At 46.0% G+C, this 24,048-nt stretch overlaps 2 protein-coding genes across 6 annotated transcripts; one reads left to right on the top strand and one right to left on the bottom strand.

The window, feature by feature from the left end:
- Positions 1 to 20: 20 nt before the first annotated feature.
- Positions 21 to 9,205, bottom strand: LOC123993067 (protein phosphatase 1A-like). Its single transcript, XM_046294831.1, has 5 exons — positions 7,402 to 9,205; positions 6,062 to 6,633; positions 1,776 to 1,893; positions 1,427 to 1,541; positions 21 to 1,293 (listed from the first exon to the last, which is right to left on the bottom strand). The coding sequence occupies exons 1-5, from the start codon at positions 7,805 to 7,807 to the stop codon at positions 1,209 to 1,211; spliced, it is 1,296 nt and encodes a 431-aa protein (XP_046150787.1). The 5' UTR covers positions 7,808 to 9,205; the 3' UTR covers positions 21 to 1,208.
- On the top strand, positions 8,696 to 24,048 carry rtn2a (reticulon 2a). Of its 5 annotated transcripts, none has more exons than XM_046294827.1 (10): positions 8,696 to 8,714; positions 12,467 to 12,520; positions 13,087 to 13,728; positions 14,260 to 14,472; positions 18,575 to 18,782; positions 19,498 to 19,636; positions 22,366 to 22,435; positions 22,730 to 22,776; positions 22,878 to 22,936; positions 23,170 to 24,048. In XM_046294827.1, the coding sequence occupies exons 1-10, from the start codon at positions 8,711 to 8,713 to the stop codon at positions 23,243 to 23,245; spliced, it is 1,512 nt and encodes a 503-aa protein (XP_046150783.1). In that variant the 5' UTR covers positions 8,696 to 8,710; the 3' UTR covers positions 23,246 to 24,048. The 5 variants fall into 5 exon arrangements, with proteins under 5 accessions (XP_046150783.1, XP_046150782.1, XP_046150781.1 ...); XM_046294826.1 differs by lacking the exon at positions 8,696 to 8,714 and adding an exon at positions 11,313 to 11,465 and having other exon boundaries at positions 14,263 to 14,472; XM_046294825.1 differs by lacking the exon at positions 8,696 to 8,714 and adding an exon at positions 11,313 to 11,465.

Genomic DNA, 24,048 nt, shown 5'->3' with positions numbered 1-24,048 from the left:
GAGCCCACTCCACTCTTATCAAAAATCCCAGAATGTCATTTTATTTAATTCATTTATTGCCCCTTGGGTCAGTTAAGGGCTTAAAATGCGATGCCCATACAGTCATCAAATCACTGACATACATTTGTGAAAGTCCTCATGGTAACCTGTTGCGCTCTTGGATCCCACTTCCTCCCGATTTCATAGGATTCACAAGGACATGCCGCAGCAGTGTTTGATCTCGAGTCTAGCTCTTTTTGACCTCTGACCTCTGTCACGGAATACAGCTACTATGTCCACCCGTTTGGTGTGATCCGAAGGAGGAATTAAGTAACCGTACAGCAACAGAGAGCTTTGTAAGGCAGCACAATGACATGTAATCGAAAATAAAAAAACGTGCCAACGGCAAAAACACACTTATTTTCAAAAGCAGAAGAACATTTGACCTGTAGCTGTACTCCTTTACCTGTCACACGGGTCTCAATCGTGTCTAACTGTCAGCGTCTGTGCTCCAAACTGCAACAGGTTACAGTGTGTGTGCTAATAATCCCCCAGCCCATGTTATCCACTCACACACACACACACATTCACACACCCTTGGACATATGATGTGGTGTCCATCATCGTCATGACACACACATCTATTCCTGTCACCTATGGTCCCTCACAGGATTATGCAGATTATTTAGTGTAGGCCATGCCATCACAGGACACATGCATATCGGAGCCTTCACTGGGTTTTTTTTCAATTGAATTTGATGCGGCATTTTAAATGAAGTAACATGATTAGCCTTATTCATAAGCTTCTAGTCTTGAAGAAAATTAACTACCCAGGCACTGTAAAGTGTAAAGTAAGAAAGTTAATAAATATTATATCTAATTATCATGTTTTGGAATATGTAATTCTTCCCTTACTGGAATAATGCTAACTATTTGCTATTCTCTGATGCTCCAGTAGACTTATTGATAGACAGTGCAAATGAGGAACAGAGAAGAGATGATTGGCTAAGGACAGGCCCAGGTCACACCCCCTCCCACCATAGTTCTTTATTTAGCTATTGGCTGTTTGCTCAGCTGAAAAGCGGAGGCCCCAATTCTAAATGGTCGCCATGGATACGAGAGGCTGAAGAACACATTTCCATGGACACGACTGGTTGGACTCTTCAGATCCTCCGATGTCCTGGAATGCGACGCGTCAATTACGTGTCAGGAGTGCAAGAGCGTGCCCTCTATGTTTGGTCTTCTCCTACCATTGGTTCCAGAGATCTGAAGGGCGTTACAAACTTCTGATATGCAGAGATGACACAGTCTCTTCTGCAAAAAGGAAAAAGAGAAAAAGTTATGACAAATGATGAACATAAACAATTACTCATTTATTCACACGGATCTAGGCCTCTTGGTCACTTTTTGACCCCTTACTGGTGAGTCATGTGATTGAGTGACTTACTTGCTGGTGACTCCTCCCCCTGGTGGCAGGCCAGGTATGTCCTCAGAGACCAGAAACTTCATCACGTACAGCAGGTCCGGGTCCTTGTCCCGCGACTTTAGCAAGTTGACAATCTCTACACACACAGACAGAGAGAAAGGGAGAGAGTTACGTAATGATCGGTCCCTGTTGTCGGAGGGGAGAATTAAGCTGCCATTGTCTCAGAGCTCTTGTTATTGTTATCAAGTTTCGTTTTGATGTGGTGTGATGCCACATTAATATGGAAGCCTATTGTGAGCGAGGCCAAGCCAAGATGGTTTCAAGTTGCATAGTAAGCTTAATCGCAACTCAAGCCCATCGAAATACCTACCTTCCACTTTGGCTTCGAGGATTGTCTCTAGCTCGGCCTCTTTTTGTAGGGCCTCTTGTGACACCTGGGGTGCACCAGGGAAGGTCACGATGATGATGCTCATGTTGTCCAAACTACCCTGTGGGGGGCGACAAAGAGGCAGTGCAGGAATAATGCCTTTGCTGGATATAGGCACAGTTCTATGAGCTCTTGTAAGAGAAGCATAAGCCAATATTTTATATGAATAGGAAACATTGTTGGCGTATGATTCATTTCAATAATGTCATTTGTTACCCCAAACATTGAAAAGCTAAATGAAATGTCACGGGGGAGAAAAAGCTGTCATATTGCTCTCATATTGCTGCCACTATTGCTGGTTTACTTGAGGAATAATGTGACGATGAGGAATATTCTTTGCATGCTTAATGATAATGTGAACAGAGAATAAAATAAGTGTCATTATGACATCACAATGGAGAACAGGACTGTGAAGTCTCAAAGTGCACGGTGTCATGGAAAAATATTTTCAGCTGGGAAGATTTGTACATGGCCCTGCAGGTGGAGGGAAATTGTGATGTCATAATTGTGTACTGACAGAGAGCAGAAATTAGAATTTTGTAAACGGGTCACAATGGAATAGTGGGACATAGAATTAAGAATTAGAATACCAGAATGGACATAAGTCGCTATGGATACTAAATGGCTAAAATATAACGATGGTCCAAAGTTCAGCCATGGTTTGCCAGTGCTGTGATAAGATATTGTGTAAAACAATGAATGTGAAGAATTTATCTGCACTGTATGTGTGTTAGCTAGCTAGCCAGCCTGTTTTAGAGGAGTGATTCCATTATATGCCAATATTCCATTCAAACAATGCAGTCAATCCACAGCCATACACTGGTTCAAATCAGTTGATGATAGGTCTTATACAAGTTGTAAACTCAACAAGTACTGATATTGTATCATATAATAGCGCTCGCAGCTTTCCCCAAAAACGAAATCTGAGACATTTATGTCTGTTTACATATATTTGAGTCTATTCATACATTTGTATAAACCCATATAAACAGTATTTATTATTATATGACAATATTTTAGGTTGACTATGATTCTATTACACAATTTATGAAACATCACATCTTACATTTACATTCCTTCATAAGTAGAAGCAGGAAATGCATCACCTATGTCTCTACTGCCATTCATTCCAATTAGACTGGTTTTGGATTTCTCCCTGACCAAGATGGCTGCCATTTCACCCCATTCTGGACTTGTGATTGGTCATGACATAGCCTCTCTAGGAATTTAATAGGATCTCTATGGGGACTAATTGGTTATTGTGATGTCATGTCACAGAGCTGAGAAGCTAGGTTCGCTGTGTGCTACAACAAAAAACCCACCTAGCTGAAGTACAGACTCCAAGGAGGTAAGCCTGTTCTGTTGCCATTGATAAAGTGAGGCTCATCATGGCCAGGTTAATAGGCCTTAGCTCCCAGCTGGTGTGGCCTTGAGACCCTGACAGTCTAACACACACACACACACACACACACACACACACACACACACACACACACACACACACACACACACACACACACACACACACACACACACACACACACACACACACACACACACACAATCCACTGTGTTGCCCTCACCTCTGTCCCTCTCTCCCTCCCTCTATAGCTCCCTCTCATAATCCTGCTATTTAGAGGACAGGCACAGGTTGTGCCAAGGTAAGTCCTAACCAGCCTAAGCAGACCTGAATAAGATAACTGCTTACATAATGCTTGGTACATTAGGTATGTAATGATGTAGGCCCTTCAACACACACCCTGTCCAGTGATGAGTGCCATCATGTACTCCCCTTCACAAAGGTGGTGACCCTTGTGACCTAAATCATTGGAGCCCAATTTCTAAACTTTCTTGCCTAGCTAAAATATTAGAATCCTTGATTAATTCTCAGCTAAGATCTTTCTTATCTTTCAAATGTATTCTAAAAATGTACATCAGTCAGGTTTAAGACCAGGTCATAGCACCATCTCTGCTGCAACCCTAGTTATAAATGATGTGGTTAACTATATGGATAAAAGGCAACATTGTGCTGCCCTATTCATTGACCTGTCAAATGGTATCGATACTATTGATCACTCACGGCTAATTCGGAAGCTTTCCTCAATTGTCCTAGACCAGGCTGCATGTAACCGGTTTAAAAATGAAATGATATATAGAACTCAATATGTATCTACTGATGGTGTTAAATCAGGTTTTCTGGATATTACGAAAGGTGTCTTGCAGGAGTCAATTCTGGGTTGTGTACTTTTAACTGTTTACGTTAACAAAATCAACTCGTCTGTTAAAAAAAAGTGCTACCTGTGCTGTATACCGATGTTGTGTATGCTATTACCCCCGCGGTTGACCAGGCTCACTCTGAACTACAGTCTGCCTTCATTTTATTACAGAATCACTTTATTGACCTGAAATTAGTATCGAGTGCAGGTAAAACAAAGTATATATTGTTCTCTACACTCTTAGAAAAAAGTGCTATCTAGATCCTAAAAGGGTTCTTCGGTTGTCCTCATAGGATAACTCTTTGAAAACACCTTTTTGGTTCCAGGTAGAACCCTTTTTAGTTCCAGGTAGAACCCTTTTTAGTTCCATGTAGAACCCTTTTTAGTTCCATGTAGAACCTTTTACACAGAGGGTTCTACCTGGAACCAAAAAGGGTTCTCCTATGGGGATAGCCGGATAACATTTGTGGACACCTTTTGTGTAGAGTGCATAAATATTTAAGAATATGTACTTTAGATGGTGTCCATATTGATCGTGTCCCTTAGAAATATCTGGGCACCTGGATAGATGAAAGGATGTCTTTTAAAAAGCATATTGATGAGTTAGTTAAGACGCTGAGAATAAAAGTGGTCTTCTTCGACAGAAATGGGTCCTGCCTCTTTGGCTAAATAGTAGAAAGCAGAACATTCAGTCTATAGTTCCTTTGGGTCCTAGAATATTGCGACATCATCGAGATGAACGCAGCTGCCACTCCATTAAAGCCGCTAGATGCAGTTTGTCATGACGCACCTCGCTTTATGACGGCCGACAATTTTAGCACTCACCACTGCATTCTCTACCAGAAAGTCGGTTGGCCCTCTGTGATGTCATCACTGCATTCTCTACCAGAAAGTCGGTTGGCCCTCTGTGATGTCATCACTGCATTCTCTACCAGAAAGTCAGTTGGCCCTCTGTGATGTCATCACTGCATTCTCTACCAGAACGTCGGTTGGCCCTCTGTGATGTCATCACTGCATTCTCTACCAGAAAGTCGGTTGGCCCTCTGTGATGTCATCACTGCATTCTCTACCAGAAAGTCGGTTGGCCCTCTGTGATGTCATCACTGCATTCTCTACCAGAAAGTAGGTTGGCCATCTGTGATGTCACGTAGGTTCATACATTGCTATGTTTTCATTTAAAAAAGCCCTTTTCACAAAAAGGTCCCACTCTACCGGACATCATTACTAAACTTTAGACATTCGAGTTACCACCCCCGGGTCTCCTTTGGTCTCTACTGAGTTAGGTACATCTGCTTTTACTTTTCTTACACCTCATTTGTGGAAGAATCTTGAGAATGTTCTTAAATGGGATGTGATTGTGCCTCTGGGGCAATTCAGAGAGCTGTTTGGGGATGTTAATTACTGATCAATGTCTTGTTTTTTTATGACCACGTTTTTCTTTCTGCTTGCATTTTGTATTTATATTTTGATGTGTACATTTCCTGTCATTCGGGGCTCCTCTGTAAAATAGACCTTTGTCTCAGTAGGACTCCATGATAAAATGAATCAAAAAAGAATAATCTTGAATCAAAGACAATATTTAGATTGTATGTAGAAAAATGGCCATTGCTTATCGAGGAGACTCCCTGCAGTGCAGCGTAAGTCACCTTGCTGTACCAACCTGGCTGTGTCCTGCTGTTAAATCCTCTGCCTGATCTAAACACTGAGAATTGGAATGGTATTAGTCTACAGGACTCCAGGAAGGGAGAGGACAGCCAAGGCCGTGGGGATGATATCACTGCCTGAAGATACTGCCAGAGTCCTCTTAACCCTCTCACCTCCAGCACCCTCTGACATTCCATACAATATCCAGTTATGGTCATTGTCAATTTACTCACTTTGGCAATTATTGAGTGTGAGTGTACCCCTTTTGAATTTTATACTCTGGTCCTGCATATGTACCCATATAGAGAAGGCAGGTTTAGGATCAGTGTGACTCTGCATGTAGTGGGATCTGATCATTTATACACTGACCTTATAGAGGCAGAGGTCAATGACCTGGTTGCAGATCTCCCTCAGGTCATCGCACACCTGCAGGCGACTGTGGACGAACGCACACAGCTCCTCGTTGCCGATGGCGTCCCACACTCCGTCACAAGCCACTATGAGGAACTCGTCTTGCGGGGACCTCTCCAGCTCGTACACCTCTGGCTCTGGGGAGACCAGCTGCTCAGTCTGGGACCTCCAGTCCACCTCCTTAAAGTCAAAGTCTCCCAGGGACCTGGACACGGCGAGGGAGCCGTTCACCCTATGCTGGGTCACCGAGCCGCCCGCGTTCTGTATCCGCTCCTTCTCCCTGGGGTTGAAGGGCTTGTGGTCCTCCGTGTAGAAGATGACCTGGCCGTCGCGGCAGAGGAGCGTCCGCGAGTCGCCACAGTTGACGAAGTAGACGTACTGCGGCGAGAGCATGACGGCGGCCGCCGTGGAGCCGCTGCGCTCCCAGCATTCCTGGCGCGTCAGCGTGTGCATGTGGCTGTCAATGGCCAGGAAGCCCTCGACGATCCCCTCCTTCACGTCATCAGGGTCCTCCTGTGCCTTTACGCGCCCTGGAGGAGAGATCAATACGAGTTAACGACCTGGCCTATATGTGACAAATAAGCATAATTAGGTCTCGCTGCCTAAAATTGACATGCAGAAGTTAACTACAGTCTGGCCAACTACAGGATAACTACACATAGTTACAATACAATTGTTTGACCCCCAGCCTTACCAGCTTGGTTCTAGGGGACAAATGCCCACTGTGCCCTGCCAGAGCCCAAACCTCAGAGCTCAGATTGTGTTGTAGTCCTCTGAGGTGACTGTCTGTCTTGCTCGTGGCATTATTTTTAATCAATGCCATGTAGGTTAGGATTAAACGTTTGTCTTGAGTTAAGTAGCAGACACTGTAGGCTCAAGTGTCAGATTAAGTATCTCATACTTCGGGCCAAGAATAAGGATCAAGAGGTTTTCAACAACAACAGCTGTTAGCCATGTTGTGCTACCATGTTTATGTTTAGAAAGTAAAACCAAGAGAGATAATGTCTTTGGTATTCAAGATCAAGATCACGCTCTCCCTCATACACCATACACATAGCCTAAAGCACAACGGCACCTTGTCATTGCTCAAAATGAAGACACCCATGCCTAGGACAAAGTTGCTCATTGATTTATCAAACAATATCTGTCTGTGGAACACACACTGGAAATAAGTGTCGTAAATGCTTCCCTGCTTGCCCAAATAAATGCTTGCACATATTCCCTTCAAGTGAAAATAAATGAGGCTGCCAACAAAGATTATCCATCAGTTAGTCAAAGTGCACGGCCCAATTTGGTACCTGTAGCGAGGATGTGTTGCAGCAGGTTATGGGAGCAGTACTGTGCCACCGTGTTGCCAGCGTGTCCATCAAACACTGCATAGTAGCCCCACTCCGCCAGCTCCCCTCCCATCTCCGGCATGCAGGCGTGGGCGTCCTCCATCTGCGCCCTCCAGCCCTGCATGCTGGCCGTTGCATAGTTCACCCCCCACTGAGACCTCCCCTCGGCCGTGTGTTTATCCAGGACGGGCCGGTCCAGGTAGACGCTCGGCCCGTTATCCTCATCACTGGAGTCCTCTTCGCTCCCCTCCTGGCCATCTCTCTGCCCCCCCTTAAAGAAGAAGGTGACCATCTTCTCTGTCTCCTTGGCCAGCTGGCGGAGGAAGGAGGGCACCTCCACGGTGCTGGCCCGCCTGGCCGTCCTCATGGCTCCTCGGAGGCGCCGCTCGAGTCTCTTTCCTGACCTGCCGCTGGTCCTCTTGTTCCCCTCTCTCCTCCTTCTCCCAGTCTGTGTCCCCCCGCAGCAGGTCCAGGGCAGTGGGTTTAGCTGGACACGCTGAGCAGGTGGACAATGTGTCAACTCCGGACTGTAGAGTTGTGTTCAGGTGGGCTTCACTAGATACTGGCAGAAATCGTGGTGGCCATCCTTGTCTTTGTAAAACTAGCTTGTGGGCGTAGTTTCTGGATTCCTAGCGTTTGTCTCAATGTGTATGTGTTGTCTGTATGGCGCCCACTCTCTCTCCTTCTATTTCTCTCCTGTCCCTGGCCAGTGTTTGCCCTGTGATGCTATTGGCCTAAATCGATGGTCACTGCCTCTCTCTCGCGCTCTCTCTGCTACTAGTTCATCTCCAACCTGCTAGGGATCTTAGATTAGCACTGCATGACCGAATGAACCGTATGGATTATGAGCCCGTCAGCGTTCCATAGCAGCACGGTGGACAGATAGAATGAGCTCTCCCAACTCTCTAACTAGATCCCTGCAGTTTATGTTCAGAACTGTTAGCAATTTATTCACTGAATAGTCCGCAACTCTCTTTCTCCTTTTCTCTCCTTCTCTTTAACACGATGCCACACACACATGGTATAAATGTAGGCATTTCCTCATCCACCTCTGCTGTTTTTCTCAAGATAATTACCTGGCGTGCATTTGCAGTTTCTGACCTATTTTAGATGCAGTCATTCTGGCGTGGTCTTGTAGATTACTGGATTTAAAGTTGTGTATACATGAGGTTGGGAGCTGATCACGCTATCTATAGAACCCGGTATATGTCGCGTTATGTGTTCAGGTTGGGGATGGGACCCGCTCTATGGTCGTGAGGTACAGAAGTGAATGAGTAAGTAACCTACACGTGCACTCGTATTCTGTATTTATTTGGACAGTGAAGCTAAACGGTGTAAATTTCGCTCTATACTCCCACGTTTTGGATTGGAGATCAAATGTTTCAGATGAGGTGACAGTACAGAATGTCACCTTTTATTTGAGGGTATTTCTCACGTGTTTTACCATTTAGAAATGAGCGCGCTTTATCTATTCCCACCATTTGAAGACGTGTTTTTATTTTTTTTACACAAATTCACTTGTATATTAAAGTAGTCGAAACGTTAGTATTTGGTCCTATATTCTTAGCATGTGACTACATCAAGCTTGTGGCTCTACAAACCTGGATGTATTATACAGTTTATTTTGGTTGCGTTTCGGATTGTACGGATGTACGCTGAGAGTCGGGACGCAAATTCGGGGAGTGAATACGTTTAAGAAATAAATGAACAAAACCAGAAAAACAAACAGCGCATCGACATGAAACAGGAACAATGACGACTGGGGAAGAAAATAAAGGGCAGGTAATCAAGGAGGAGATGGAGTCCAGGTGAGTGTCATTATGCGTGTAACGGTGGTGACAGGTGTGCTCTAACGAGCAGCTTGGTGACCTCGAGGCGGGAGAGGGAGCACACGTGACACGGATTATGTTTTGCCCAATAGGAACTGAATGGTGAATAATGTATCGTGTCATAAGAAGAGAAGATGTCTCTGAACACTTCTACATTAATGTGGATAATCCTGAATGTATTGTGAATAATGATGAGTGAGAAAGTTACAGAGGAAATGCAAATAGTCCAGGTCGCCATTTCATTAATTGTTCATTAATTGTTCAGCAGTCTTATTGCTTGGGGGTAGCAGAAAGAACAGTCTATGACTTGGGTGACTGAAGTCTTTGACCATTTCTTGGCCTTCCTCTGGCCTTGGCCTTCCTCTGACACCATGTAGTATAGAGGTCCTGGATGGCAGGAAGCTTTGCCCCGGTGATGTACTGTGCCGTACGCACTACCCTCTGTAGCGCCTTACGGTTGTATACCAAGCAGTTGCCATACCAGGCAGTGATTACAACCGGTCAGGATGCTCTCGGTGGTGCAGCTGTAGAACTTTTTGAGGATCTGGGGACCCGTGCCAAATATCTTCTCCTGAGGGGGAAAAGGCATTGTCGTGCCCTCTTCACAACTTTCTTGGTGTGTTTGATATGATCGTTTGTTGGTGATGTGGACACCAAGGAACTTGAAACTCTCGACCCGCTCCACTACAGCCCCATCGATGTGAATGTCATGTTCGGCCCTCCTTTTCCTGCAGTCCACGATCATCTCTTTTGTCTTGTTCTTTTGCCACACTGCCAGGTCTCTGACCTCCCTATATGCTGTCTCATCGTTGTCATCGAGGCCTTCCACCGTTGTGTCGTCAGCCAATTTAATGATGGTGTTGGACTTGTGCTGGACCTATACCCCGTGCTTTTTTTCACACTCGACAGTTGCCCTTGTGTATCAAAAATGGTCCACCACCTTAAGGACATCCAGCCAACTTGACACAACTGCGGGCAGCTTTGGAGTCAACAGGCCAGCATCCCTGTGGAACACTTTCAACACCTTGTAGTCCATACCCTGACGAATTGAGTCTGTACTGAGGACAAAAGAGGGTATAACTCAATATTAGGAATGTGCTGACACAATGTGTTGTACACTCAGTGTATTGCACCTGCCAGAAAGTGCACTTTATAGCCTCATTAAATGTGTGTTTTTTGAATGGAGAAAATGTCTATATTTCATGTCATTTCCCCCTTATATGTTGCCCAAGCCTGAACAGTCAGTGACGTACAGGAGCAGGATGATTTAGCTGACACGTCATGTGACCACTCATTTGCAGAAGCAGCTTCAGGAAGCACACCAGGGCTACAACGAGCCGGGTTACAGTATGTGCTGCTGCTACGGCTGCTGACTGCCGCCAGGCAAATCTACAAATGCACCCTTCTGCTTTACCTAGCAGTCTAACACATGATGGTTATTCAAAACACCCAGTAAGGCATACAGTATGTCTGTCTGTGTGTGGGAGGGTGCAAAAGGACATGTATTTGTAGTGAGCTCTCTGTTTCCCTTTGTCATGTGTATGCAACAAGGCCATGCCCACTATCACCACCACTACCAATCATCTTGGACCCCAGGAAGGGGATCCCTGATAAATACAAATAAAAAATACAACGCCCCGTAAAATGCAGATAGAGATATACTCCACTCGGCTGGATGCACACACTAATGATTAGTCATGAATGGAAGGAGGGAAACGCACACACACACACACACACACACACACACACACACACACACACACACACACACACACACACACACACACACACACACACACACACACACACACACACACACACACACACACTCTTTCTCTGGCTCTGCCCTGCCTGTGCTTCTCCCCTGCCGTCATAGTGATGTGAGAGCAAGAGAGGGAGGGAGGGGAAAAGAGAGAGCAGGAGAGGGAGGGGAAAAGAGAGAGCAGGAAGAAGGAGGTAGGGAGGGGCCCGTGAGCCAGAGAAGGAAGGGGAGGGTGCATAGAGGGAGAGCCAGAGAGAGAAACAGCAGTGCTGCATCGGTGGAACGAGGGAGGGAGGGAGGTGGAAGAGGGAGAGAGCGGCGAGAGAGAGAGAGAGAGAGAGAGATCCAGAGGAAGAGAGGGGGGCTTCCAGACTGGATGGGCCCAGCAGTGCCTTGATGGAGCATGGGCCAGGTTCTAGGATTCTCCCACTGCAGTGAGTGTGTCAGCTTTTCTCTGACTGTCTGTCTGTTGTTCGCATCCCCATATATCTGTACAGCATCTGTAATAGCCATATGCGTGGCCATCGATCTCCCCTCTCCCTCTCTTTCTCTCGCTCCCTCCCTTGATGAACACACGGTTGAACGGATGGATTGATGCAGTGTTGTAGCAGACACACCTTTTTCTTTTCCTTTGTAGAGACCTATTGCAGATGTGTGTGTGTGTGTGTTCTCGGGGTGTGTAGGCTGTGTGTGTGTGTTTTCATTGACTGAGCACCGGTTGTGTGTGTGTGTGTGTGAGTGTATGCAGGTGTTTTCATTTTAGCCAGGGCTTCTTTTACAGTTACCAGCTGCTTGATTTATTGGATGTGTGTAGTTAAGACCTCCCCCCTGCCTGCTCTGCCAGAGCTGATCTCTACTGTAGGAGAGGGGACATAGTTAGCTGTTAGCATAACGTATACAAACACCAATGAAATTGCTTTTAAAGACTGGGTAATGGCTTAGAAAAAGGCTACTCAAATACCTGGATTTGAGCCATGGATTCTCCTAAAAAATACAAATGCAACCATTTTTTATTAATTCTCTCAATCTCATTTTAATGTATTGAGACACTATAGAAACACATTTATTTACATGATTGGAAGCACGTAATCTGTCTGAGAATAGGCTATGTGTGGTAATGCTTTCGAATGTCATACAATGCTTTATATTGAGAGGGAAACTTATCTCGGTAGTGTCTGCTCTCCAGCCTTACATGCAAATAGGCCTTGGTGAAAAGTTGCAGACATAGAAATAGAAGGAAGAGAGGAGTTGTAGACATAGAGGTTATAGAAGTGTCTCCAGTTTCACATAAGAGTGGCCAAACGGCAGTCCTTAATAAGTTTTTAAGGTACAAATGGTCTGTTTTGCACTGTACATTTCACAGCTGTGGTTATGATAGTTCCCCAGCCAATGGTAATATGCACATCTCTGATTAATCTTGTTATTTTTCTTCCAGAGGAATATGGTTCTGTCTCCTCCACGCCTGATTCAACACCTCCCTGCACTGACGGTAACATCACACAATGCATACATACAGTAGAGGTTTAGAAATGGACCGTGTGAATGATTGGACTTTGTATGTGAGAATCATCATTTGGAGAGAAAAAAAAAGCATACTATGACATGTCTACACGTCTGACCTGAAGTTGATTGTGTCCATTTCTTTGCTTGAATGCTTTTGTAGCCTTTCGGAATAATGAGATCTGGAAAGATTACTCCCATCAAAAGTGTCTTGCACCTTTTTGGATGTTGCCCTCTCATTCAGACAAAGCATGTTGTGCTTCATTGGGCTTTCAACTCGGCGCTCAAAGACATCAGAGGATATGTAGATGAGAAAGCGACGTCAAACGGCTCCTCCGTAGACATTAACGCCACAGAACATGTGATGTGTCTATGGAATGACATTGCGTGCTTGTATAGCTTTCTCCTAGGATGAACGATTTCGCTGTAGTCTATAGCTAAATGTATAGGTTTTCTGTAATGAAAGCCGACACAATTTTCAACATATTACATTGACACAGGACCAAATCAATATAGGTTTTACTTTAAGGCTTTTCCTGTGCCTGTTCTCTCCAGGTGGGAATGAGGAGTCTGAGCTGTACGACCTGCAGACGGCCAGGGAGTGGTCTGACGAAGAAGACGGGGGTCCGGAGGATGACGACGGTGGAGCTTCATCCCCCTCCATTTGGGGGACCCCGAGACAGAACTCCTTCGAGCCCACCTTCTCCTACATCGCCATCGCCGAGGCCGAGGCAGGCGGAGCCTCACGACATCATCGTGACTCATCGTCAGGGAGCCGGCGGAGGGGCGGGGCCAGGGGAGGCCGCACCTCCCTGATCCGCACGGACACCGTGGAATCGCTCCTCCCCCTGGACTCCCCCGACATGGAGTGGGACCCCCACATCTTCCTCACCCTAGAGGATGAGGAAGAGAGGGAGAGGGAGGAAAGGGAGAGGGACCCCCACATCTTCCTCACCCTAGAGGATGAGGAGGAGAGGGAGAGGGAGGAAAGGGAGAGGGACCCCCACATCTTCCTCACCCTAGAGGATGAGGAGGAGAGGGAGGAAAGGGAGAGGGACGTCCACAGACAGCCTGTGACAGTCCAGGATTCTCTCCTAGATACTGAGATTGAACCTCAAGAGAGGGACACAGAGACCCAGAGAGAGGAGCCAGAGCCCCTGGAGCCCCAGCACTACAGTCCCTCTGACAGCCACCAGGGTGAGCCCACTATGGGGCAGTGGGGATGGGGTGGAGCTATCTAGATGAGTGGGTAGATGGATCAGGGTAGATATACCTGCATGGAGCTACATTTATAAAAGCAGGAGATACTGCATCTTTTCAGGCTTTCTAGACCCTGAAATCACACTGTGGGCGAGCATATTGCTCCAGGGTAAATGGGTGTAACCTCCATGTTTGAAAATGGGAAGTGTGTCCCATTTGATAGTACATAACTGTGACAGTGTGTGTAAGTGTGTGTGTGTGCGCGTGTGTGACCACAGATGAAGTCAGACACCACTGTGCTTTAGACTCCCTGGACAGCATGCTCTCTCCTGCTGTTTAGGATCAGGATGAACACTTTTGTTAATAAGATTGCTAAATCACTGCTCATTGTAAGGTAGGTGAGGTTCAGGTAAATAATGACGTCGTTAGATAAATTACATTTGTAGTTGATCTATTGCGACCTGCCTGTAGACTAACTTGATGCAGGGCAATGACCTCGTCACAATTACCTTGTGTCCTGTTTCTCAGCAGCATCACCACCCCCTGAGCCTGAGTCCCTCGTAACCATGGAAACCACCGTCCCACTGCTCACGGCTGTGCGACCAAGAGGCGGCCTCACCGATGACGTGTCATCCACTTCCTCCACCTCCATTGGTCGAAACACTCAGGAAGAGCTGGTTAGCGAACAGTGGTTTTCGGTGCTCAACCTATCAGGCCCTATGATATGCACCCACATAGCAGGTAACGTTTGTAGCACTTCTTACCTATTTTTATGTGACTTTCCTATCTTGGAACTACCTTTACAATTTGAGCATCTACCATCCCCTTGCCCGAATCAGTCTGCTACATTATCTTACGTCCGATAGTGCGTCTGCACTTATGATGCCATCTGCCGGAAGACAGTGACCCCTACCCCGTTACCTCCCTCCCATCTCTGTCCTCGATATGCTGCTGAGAGCACAAAGCATTCCCTCCCACTGCCTGAGTAACATAGACCCTGGAATATATTTTTGCTGTGAGCCCTGTGTGTTTCATTGTGTCAAGGGGTAATGGGCTAATTCCACCAAAAATCATTCCTGCTCTGTCTGTATGTATGTCTGCTGGGAAATACACGCTGACACCTTAATCTTTCCTTATCCCTTGGATCACTGTACACATGATAAAGAGAATGTGAGACAGGGCAGTGAAGGAAAGCGGGAGAGAGAGAGAGAGAGGGAGAGACCAAGTGTGAGACATTAAATCTATCTTCTCTGGCCTCCATGGTCGATATGGATGACTCTTCAAGGGGGATGCCACTCAATATGGACCTCCGCCATATTCTCCAATCTTATTATAGTGGGTGGACTGGGGGATGGCTGGCTGGGTGGACTGGGGGCTGGGTGTACTGTACTGCCCACCCCCCTCTCACTGACCCTGGGTGATTAATGACTGGTCAAGCTGTTGACAGGCTTTAAGGGTTTCTAGATCAAGTGTTTCTAGATCATGTAAAGCAAACCATCTGGTTTCTGTATCAGATATGTCAGAACACATTTGACTCCCCGTGTTTATTGTGAGGTTAGACTAGCTGGTTACAGGTTAGACTACCGCTATGCATATCTGAATAGAGGTTATTTGCGCACGCATGCCATCTAGAACCTAAAAGGGTTCTTTGGCTGTCATAATAGCAGAACCCTTCGAAGAAGCCTTTTTGGTTCCAAATAGAACCCGTTTGGGGTTCCACGTAGAACCATTTCCACGGAGGGTTCTACCTGGAACCAAAAAGGGTTCTCGTATGGGGACAGCCGAGGAACCCTTTTGGACCCCTTTTTCCCTAAGAGTTTGTACCTACTGGTAGGACGGTACTGTTTGTATCTCACAATAATGTGTTTTTACTGCTATACTTTCTCCTTTGCTAGCTGTTGTCTGTCCTGTCTCTGCTTACATAAGTGTGTTATGTAATTCTCCGTAATGTCCGTTTTCCGTCTCTGTGTGAGTGTTTTTTCCTCTGAATGGGCTTGTGTGTCGTCGTTGTCTGTGGTTATGTCTCTTTGCGTCTCTATGTTATCCACCATGGCTATCTATGTGTATGCCAACGTGTGTGTCTCAAGATTTGTCTCTGTCTCAGGTCAATATATACAGTATATGCATGTACTACGTGTGAATAAGTGCATATATCTATCTTATCTATCTATGCTGTAGTCTACATGAGTCTTGAGGGGGGCGGGCCCTATTGGGCTGATTATTTTGGAGTGAAAAGTCTCTGTACTGCTGACGGGGCAGGGGAGGCCAAAAACAGCTCAGCGTGGCAGGGAGAGAGCAGGGGGACTGAGAGAGAGACAAACAGAGAGAAGGGGGCATCGCCTGAGCAGCAACCAAAATGGCCAACATTAACGGTAAGACCCTGGGCTCAGAGAGACAAGATGGAGATATTATGAGACGGTGTCAGCCGGCACAATGAGATCTATCAGTGAATGGACTAGGTGGGGAGGCAGGTGACCTATTGAATGGGCAAAGCAGTGTCTCGTTTCAGACATTGGCACAGTTAGAATTACAGTACCTGTCGTCCTCAGCCGTCGGGGCGTTTCCACATGTAGGGACTGACTGTCTGTCCAGTGTAGAGCCGTGCATTTAGTGACCGTGACTTTGGAGAGGAGTCTGAACGTCAGGAGACCAGCTACAGCCGAGGGTCTTTGGGGAGATTTTGACCACTCACTGACCAACTTTGCAGAGGTGTGTGTGTCTGCCTGCATATTGATGGGATTGTTTCAGGCGGGTTAAGAGTGTCCTAAGGAGTGTTTTAGATGGTGGCGACTAGGGTTTTGACGATACCAGTATCGTAACATTTTTTCCATGGCACAAAAATTCAACTCTTTGATCCTTTGAAAACCTGCTCATTCTGGCCTTAGTGGTGACCATCCAGAGTTGTGTTATAGCTTGTTACAGCATGTAGGGACCATATATGTGATTGTTTGTGTGTAGGTAAGAGGCTAGTAGTGTAATGAGCTGATCTGTGCCCCATCCGACAGGGTTACCTCTTTGGGCAGCAGGGTTGACAGAGCCATGGTGTTTCACAGGGCTACTCTGGGACTTCCTGCATGCCCCATAGTGTTAAAATGGCTGGGTGGTGGTTTTGGTTGTGGTGGTAAAATAAAATGCCAGGTCAGGCTGTGAATTGGTTGACTGGTGATTTTATTATGTTGTAGTAAAGATTGAGTCAGTCAGTCAGTCATTCAGTCATTCAGTCATTCAGTCAGTTAGTCATTCAGTCAGCCATTCAGTCATTCAGTCGGTCAGTCGGTCGGTCGGTCATTTGGTTATTCAGTGCTCAGCTCTGTGGTGGTTAGATCAGTCAGAGGAGGGCTGCATTGTATTTCCTCATGGTGTAAGAGTATACGGAACTTGGCAGAGATAGAGAGGTTTCTCTAAGATTATGGCAAATACAGCTTTTAATTTGGTGTGTGTGTGTGTGTGTGTGTGCGCGCGTGTGACTCCCCCCTTCCCACTTCATATTGTCTCTACTATTCTCAGAGAGTTCATTATATCACTATATTAACATTAACCAATATAGTCGTGACTTAGTATAGAGTCAATCTATTGGACCGTCAAATGAGGGGTTTGTTTTGCCCCGGCGTCAGTATAACTTGTTGTGGTATGTCTTCCTTTTCTTAGTGCACTTAGTCTGTGCATTTAACAGTGTTACAATGTGCTGGTCATTGTCGCAAAGTGCCAACACATCAGAGAGCTGTATGCTACTGTACTGTAGTTCCAGCTGTTGGGACAGTGGGCAGATGTGTGTGTGTGTATGTACCAGAGGCTTTGAGGGTATTAATAGTGTGTGGTAATGTTTATAAATAGTCCTCCTGCTGGTCAGGTATATCAGTGCACTCTATTCTAATTTCCAGGGCCAGGCTCACTCATAACACTGATAGCCTTGGAGTAACGACCACATATCTTTGTCACTACAGTTTACCACCTCCGAGTTCAGCTTCATTACACTGTGCTATCAGTGTTTTGGCTGTAATTACTCTGTTGGTTAGGAGCTACTGCTACTTATTCCATGGAGGGATCAGGCCAGGGGAGCCTCCATTTTGGCTCTGAGAGGGCCCAGTCGCAGTGGCTCCAGTTGCTGGGTGACTGATCGAGGGAGATGGACAGGGTGCAGAAAGGGGGTGGAAGCGGGCTTGAAGATTGTCAGCAGGTGCTCTCCGGGGCAACATTTAAATTCAGGGTTCCTGCTCCCTCCTCTCCTCTTTTCTTTCCTCTTCTCTCTCCTTTCATCTACACAGTGCGCAGGCTATATTAAGCCCAGGCCTAGACTTGACATCTCCCCCTGCTCCTGTCTGTGTTTTCTCTCTGCCTGGTGATCACTGTCCCTCTGCTCTGCCTACGCACGGCTGAAAGGCCTTCTGGCCCACTGAGCACTGGAGAGTCAGAGACAAACGTGGACTGACTGGCTGGTGATGCTGTGGGGTTTTTGTTAAAGGCACATAGGCAGGAACAGGGAGGAGGAGAGACTCTTGCAGCTCTGACTGTCCCAGCGGCCGTTAGCAACCAACTAAAATAATCTGAGGATGTGTCAGATGCATGGGCTTGTCCCCTCCCTCACCTTGCCTCAATGAAGACCATGTTGGCTTCCACTCTGTTTCTCATTGGTTTATACTTGAATTGAACATGTAGACAATGCATCTAACTTTCTTATTTTTCCACCTATTCTCCCTCTTGTCGATTCCCCTCTCCGTCCCTCAATTCCCCTCTCCGTCCCTCAATTCCCCTCTCCGTCCCTCAATTCCCCTCTCCGTCCCTCTTACTGTCTATCCTTCTCTGGCTCCTCTGCTCTCCCCTCTTCTCCTCCTCCTCTCCTCAGTGATGGATCTGATCTACTGGAAGGACACAGAGCGTACAGGCATGGTATTCACAGGGCTGGTGGTGGGTTTGCTGTCCTTGTTCCAGCTCAGCATCATCACAGTCATCTCCACCATCTCCCTGGGGGCCCTGTGCTTCACCGTCTCAGTCAGCCTCTACTATAAGATCCTGCACATGCTCAACATGGGAGACGGAGTGCCCCCCTTCAAGTGAGTGGCTGGCCACCTGGCATGAGATGGGATAGAATGGGGGTGGGGAAGTGTTCCTATTACACCTGGAGGGGGTTCTCTTCTCTCAATGTAATCATGTTCTCTCCTCTCCATTCTCGTTGTCTGTCCTCTTCTCTGCTCTTTTAAAAATATTTCCTCTTTTGTCCTTTATTCCTGTCTTCTTCCTCTCCTCTCCCCTCCCTCTTCTTTTCCTATTTCTTCTCGCCTTTCCTCTCCTATTTCCTCTCATCCCCCACTCCCTTCCACTCTTGTTTATCTCCTCTCTTCTCTAATAACATTGTGGGAGTGGCATTCAGGAATAGGTTCTTTATTGGCTGGATTCCCTCACCTCCCAAAATAAATCCTGTCTGGGATCACAGTCCAGTGGGCTTGTCTTTAAGAAAACGGCAGGTTTCTTTTAGGTTAACCACTGCTGTGTGACAAAATAGTTGATAGAATTCATCCATCGTGATCCGAAAGGACATTTTGACTTGAATATCTGTGCTGATGAAAATCATTGAGGCATAAGACGACAAACCGTGTTCTGCGTCATGACGCTCGTGGCGACAATCGCTCATTTTCCATCCAACATTGCCTCTTTCCTCCTTTCCCATTGGTTCTGAACTCTATCTCCCTCTTCCTCCATCACTCCCCCTCTATCACTCTGTCTTTTAATGCGTCCTCCGTTTCTACCCACCTCTCTTTCTGTCCTCAGGGCGTATCTAGATTTGGATATCAGTTTCAGTGGGGAGCTGGCTGACCAATACACGCAGAAGGTCATCGTTGCAGTCGTCTCTGCTGCTAACTCACTCAAGAATCTCTTCCTGGTTGGAAACCTCTTCAACTCTCTCAAGGTGAGGCTGCCTAGGTGTTGGATCTCATCGATCTTTGTCTAGAAAGGGCCAGAATATGGCAGTACCTTTTTTTATATGCTCTACTTCAAGAGCTCCTCTCAAGTCTCATTCATTCACTTAAAACTTCTTCAGGGTTGGTGGGTCCCGTGCGGGACGGTTGAGCTAACGCGGGCTAATGCGATTTGCATGAGGTTGTAAGTAACAAGAACAATACCCAGGACATAGACATATCTGATATTGGCAGAAAGCTTAAATTATTGTTAATCTAACTGCACCAATTTACAGTAGCTATTACAGTGAAAAAAGACCATGCTATTGTTTGAGGAGAGTGCACATGAAAAGTTATTAATAAGTCTTGATACAAAATTTTGAACAGAAATGCAATGGTTCATTTGATCAGTTTAAATCTTGGCACATACACTGCTGCCATCTAGTGGCCAAAATCTAAATTGCACCTGGGCTGGAATAATACATTATGGCCTTACTCTTGCATTTCAAATATGATGGTACCAGATCTTTTACCAGATCTATTGTGCTATACTCTCCTACATTCCTTTAAAATTTTGACAAACTGCAAGGTGTTTCCTTTCAAATGGTACCAATAATATGCATATCCTTGCTTCAGGGCCTGAGCTACAGGCAGTTAGATTTGGGTATGTCATTTTAGGCGAAAATTAAAGGGGCCGATCCTTATTAAGGTTCACATTTACATTTATATTTACATTTAAGTCATTTAGCAGACGCTCTTATCCAGAGCGACTTACATATCACATAACTTTTTACACAAGGAAGCTCTTCAGAATGGCATAGACGTTTTGTCCCTCAAAACATGCCCTTTCTCTCTCTGCCTCTCTCGCTCTCTCTTTTCATCTCCTTCTCTTCTCCTCCTTGTCTCTTGAACCCAGTCCATGAGGCCATCTTGTCGTTGTGGATTTACTTCAACCTTACTACATCTAGCTGTCTGTTCTCGACTCCCTTTCCTTCGAGCAGACATCCCTCCCTCCTCTTTCTCTATCCACCTTTTTCTCTTCCTCTGCTCTGTTCTTGCATCAGCCTGCCTCCCCGCTCACTGGAGATGACGACGTTGTCATGCCCACCGTCGTCAAATGGCAAATGACGACTGTGTTTCCGAACAAGACCACTATCAAAGACCGCTGCCGTCATACCCTCGCTGCTGCGGTTCATATGATTGTGATTATCGTTTACATATGGTCCCGCCGCTTTCAGCGTTCCCTGGTTTCTGTGGTCATCGGAGTGTGATGCAAGCAAACTGGCAGCAAGCGCAATTGCAAGTTTGCAGAACGTTGGGATTTTATTGAATTGGCATCGGGGACGATGTGTCACATTGTAAGGGTAGCAATAAGAAAGTAATCCAACTGTATCGTCCCATTACCAGTGTACCTGAGAGCTCTCAAAGCATTGCAACGGTGTCCTTTTTTTGGGGGAGGCTAAAACAACATAGTGCTCACGCAAAGGTTACTTTTAACAGTAGGCCAAAGGCCCTCGTCCTTTCCCTCTCCCCATCCTATGTATGTGTTTCATACAGAACATGTATGACATTTCTCTGTGTGTATTTCAGTTACACCCTAGGTCAGTCCTGACATATTGATGAAGCGTGTTCCCTGGTCGGAGTCACACAACATGTACGGCAAACTTCCGACTAGTTAATTCAATCAAATTCAACTCTAATCTGAATCTCAGTTCGTTACGAAATGATACAACGTTTCTGCTAGAAACCTTCTTTTTCGACTTCGTTCATTTTCTCTCCAGTTTTCCCGGGACAGTAGAAGGAAAACATTGGCACATTAAATCAACAACAGTCATGTGACTTGCACCATAATGCTTTAGGGTTCAATGTAAATTTACAGCAGGAGTACTTAGTGTGACTTATCACAGTTAGTGAGAGCCAGTGTGACTGTACCACGTAGCCTTAAGCCTGAGCCCCAGAAGCCGCAGAGCCCCCTTGGTCTCAACCCTGACCTGGCCGGTATGTGACATGGGACACAGGTGGCTGTTAACCCAGTTACAGGGTACGAGAGGAGTTTCGTCTTCTCTGAGAGGGGGGTGTCCCGTTTCAGGATGGGGGCATGGGCCCTAAGTGACAACCCACTGCGCTATTACACCAACACCACAAAGGTTATGGTGGATGATCTGGGAAATATGTACTCATTCATTTGTATGATGCGTGCATTTCATTGACATTTTACATTTGAGTCATTTGGCAAAAGCGCCTATCCAGAGAGACTTACAGTTAGTGCATTCATTTTAAGATAGCTAGGTGGGACAACCACATATCTCAGTCCTAGTAAGTACATTTTTTTCCTCAATAAAGTAGCTATCGGGAAAGTCAGAGCTAGTAAGGAGGGGGGAAAAGTTAAGTGTGAGTGTTAGTTCACGAAAGGTTTTGAGGGGGTGCGGGGGGGTTGCTGTGGGATTATTTAAGATACTCTTTGCAACACATTTACCGCAAGCTTATGCATTCTAAGTCTTTGGCGGTCCTGTACCACTCAGTTGGTAGAGCATGGCGCTTGCATCGCCAGGGTAGTGGGTTCAAATCCCGGGGGCCGCCCATACTTCAAATGTATGCATGCATGACTGTAAGTTGCTGTGGATAAAAATCGCTTGCTAAATATATTTATATTTTGATGGAATTTGCTTATTGTAGAGAGTACATTCAAATTGTGCGTTGTGTATGTGGAGCTCACTGTGTTTCCTCCCGTTCTTCTCAGCTCCTGGCTCTGATGTACCTGGTGACTTTCCTGGGAGACCTGTGTAATGGCCTTACTGTGCTCATCATTGGTGAGAATCACAGACACAGTTGGAATCAGTATTCGAAATAACTTTATTGAATTGCCATTCAATAATCATGATGGCCATTTGTCCTGCAGAGGCTGATACCATTGGCTGATGCATGCCAACATTGTCGAATATTGCACTTCTAGTATTCCAGTTGAAGACGGGGCTTATATTGCTTTATCAACAGCCTTTTGATTTGAATAAAAGGGCATGCCATGTGGTTAGTCTGAAGAAGCTACTTACTCAATCAGAAAGCTTAACACATGCCATCTCCTCCCCTTCTGTCCTCTTCTCCAGGTGTGATCGCTCTATTCTCTCTACCGCTGGTCTACAGGCAGCACCAGGTAAAACCTCACTCACGCTGCTGACAACCGCTCTCCTGATTTATTCACTGAGTTGTTCAAATGAAGTGAGTCTCTCGCCAATACCTCTTTTGACGTTCCAGGCAAAAGTGGACGGCTTCGTTGCAGGAATTCAGGCCAACGTTGACAACGCCAAGGACATGTGAGTATGGCGCCATCTTTCGTCACGGCGGTGGAATGCAACATTCCTCTTTCCTTCCTGTAGTTTTCCATTGCAGCTCTGCAGACCCTGAACTTATTTCTGAATAACTGACATTTACTCAATTTGTAATGGCTGGCAGTATTGGAGAAATGGTATGGAAAAAACCTATAACCTTTTGTCAAATGACCAAAGTAAATGAGATCATGTGATATTGACCCCTCTCTTTAATACAGTCTCCACAGAATTGCCCAAGGTGGTGGTCCCACCCCTGACACAACCCCTGGCGGTGCCAAGCCCAAAACACAATGAAGAGTCATGGCGGACAGGAGAGGAGGATGAGGGGCAGAGAAGAGGAGGAGTTACAGGCTGTCACTCAGATGTCTTACTAAGCAGTCTGTTCTCAGAGCTCCAGAATGTGGAGTTTGAGATTGGGGGGGGGGGGGGTCAAACCATGGGGTTGGGACATGATGATACTGTATACTGTATGGTGGGATAGGGTAGCTTGCTAGTGGGTGAGGATGAGGGGACGGGAGTGATATCTGGACAGGAGTTGTTGCTGTTTCGAAGGAAGGTTTAAGACACAGCTCAGTGTTAAATGACCTAAATGGGTGATTGTGGCTTGAATGATAGAGACTGTGGCAGTCCAGTAAAGTTATAAGACTGATTGGAACCTCGAACTCTAGGAGACCTGTGTGTTCCTTATTGACAGCTGTATATCTGAACAGAGGGAAGTAAAAACTTCAGAATAGAGTCCAGCGGGACTGGAGTTCACCAGGAGCTAGGACAGGGTCAGGCCCGGGTCAGAGGTTAGAGTTCACCAAACTAGAGTTCATCATTATTCATGGCAGCCTAACACTTGGAGTCAGGATGTGTGTGTGTGTGTGTGTGTGTGTGTGTGTGTGTGTGTGTGTGTGTGTGTGTGTGTGTGTGTGTGTGTGTGTGTGTGTGTGTGTGTGTGTGTGTGTGTGTGTGTGTGTGTGTGTGTGTGTGTGTGTGTGTGTGTGTGTGTGTGTACACAGTATGTGTGTACACAGTATGTGTGAGTTGACATGCAGCTTGCTGATCTGAACCTGTTACCTGAGAGCTATTAAAACCACAATTTGTTATTTTAA

Source organism: Oncorhynchus gorbuscha, linkage group LG13 (assembly GCF_021184085.1).
Source record: "Oncorhynchus gorbuscha isolate QuinsamMale2020 ecotype Even-year linkage group LG13, OgorEven_v1.0, whole genome shotgun sequence".
Classification (NCBI taxonomy): Eukaryota; Metazoa; Chordata; class Actinopteri; order Salmoniformes; family Salmonidae; genus Oncorhynchus; species Oncorhynchus gorbuscha.
The sequence above is the reverse complement of the archived record's forward strand: the minus strand, read 5'-3'. Positions and strand labels throughout refer to the sequence as shown.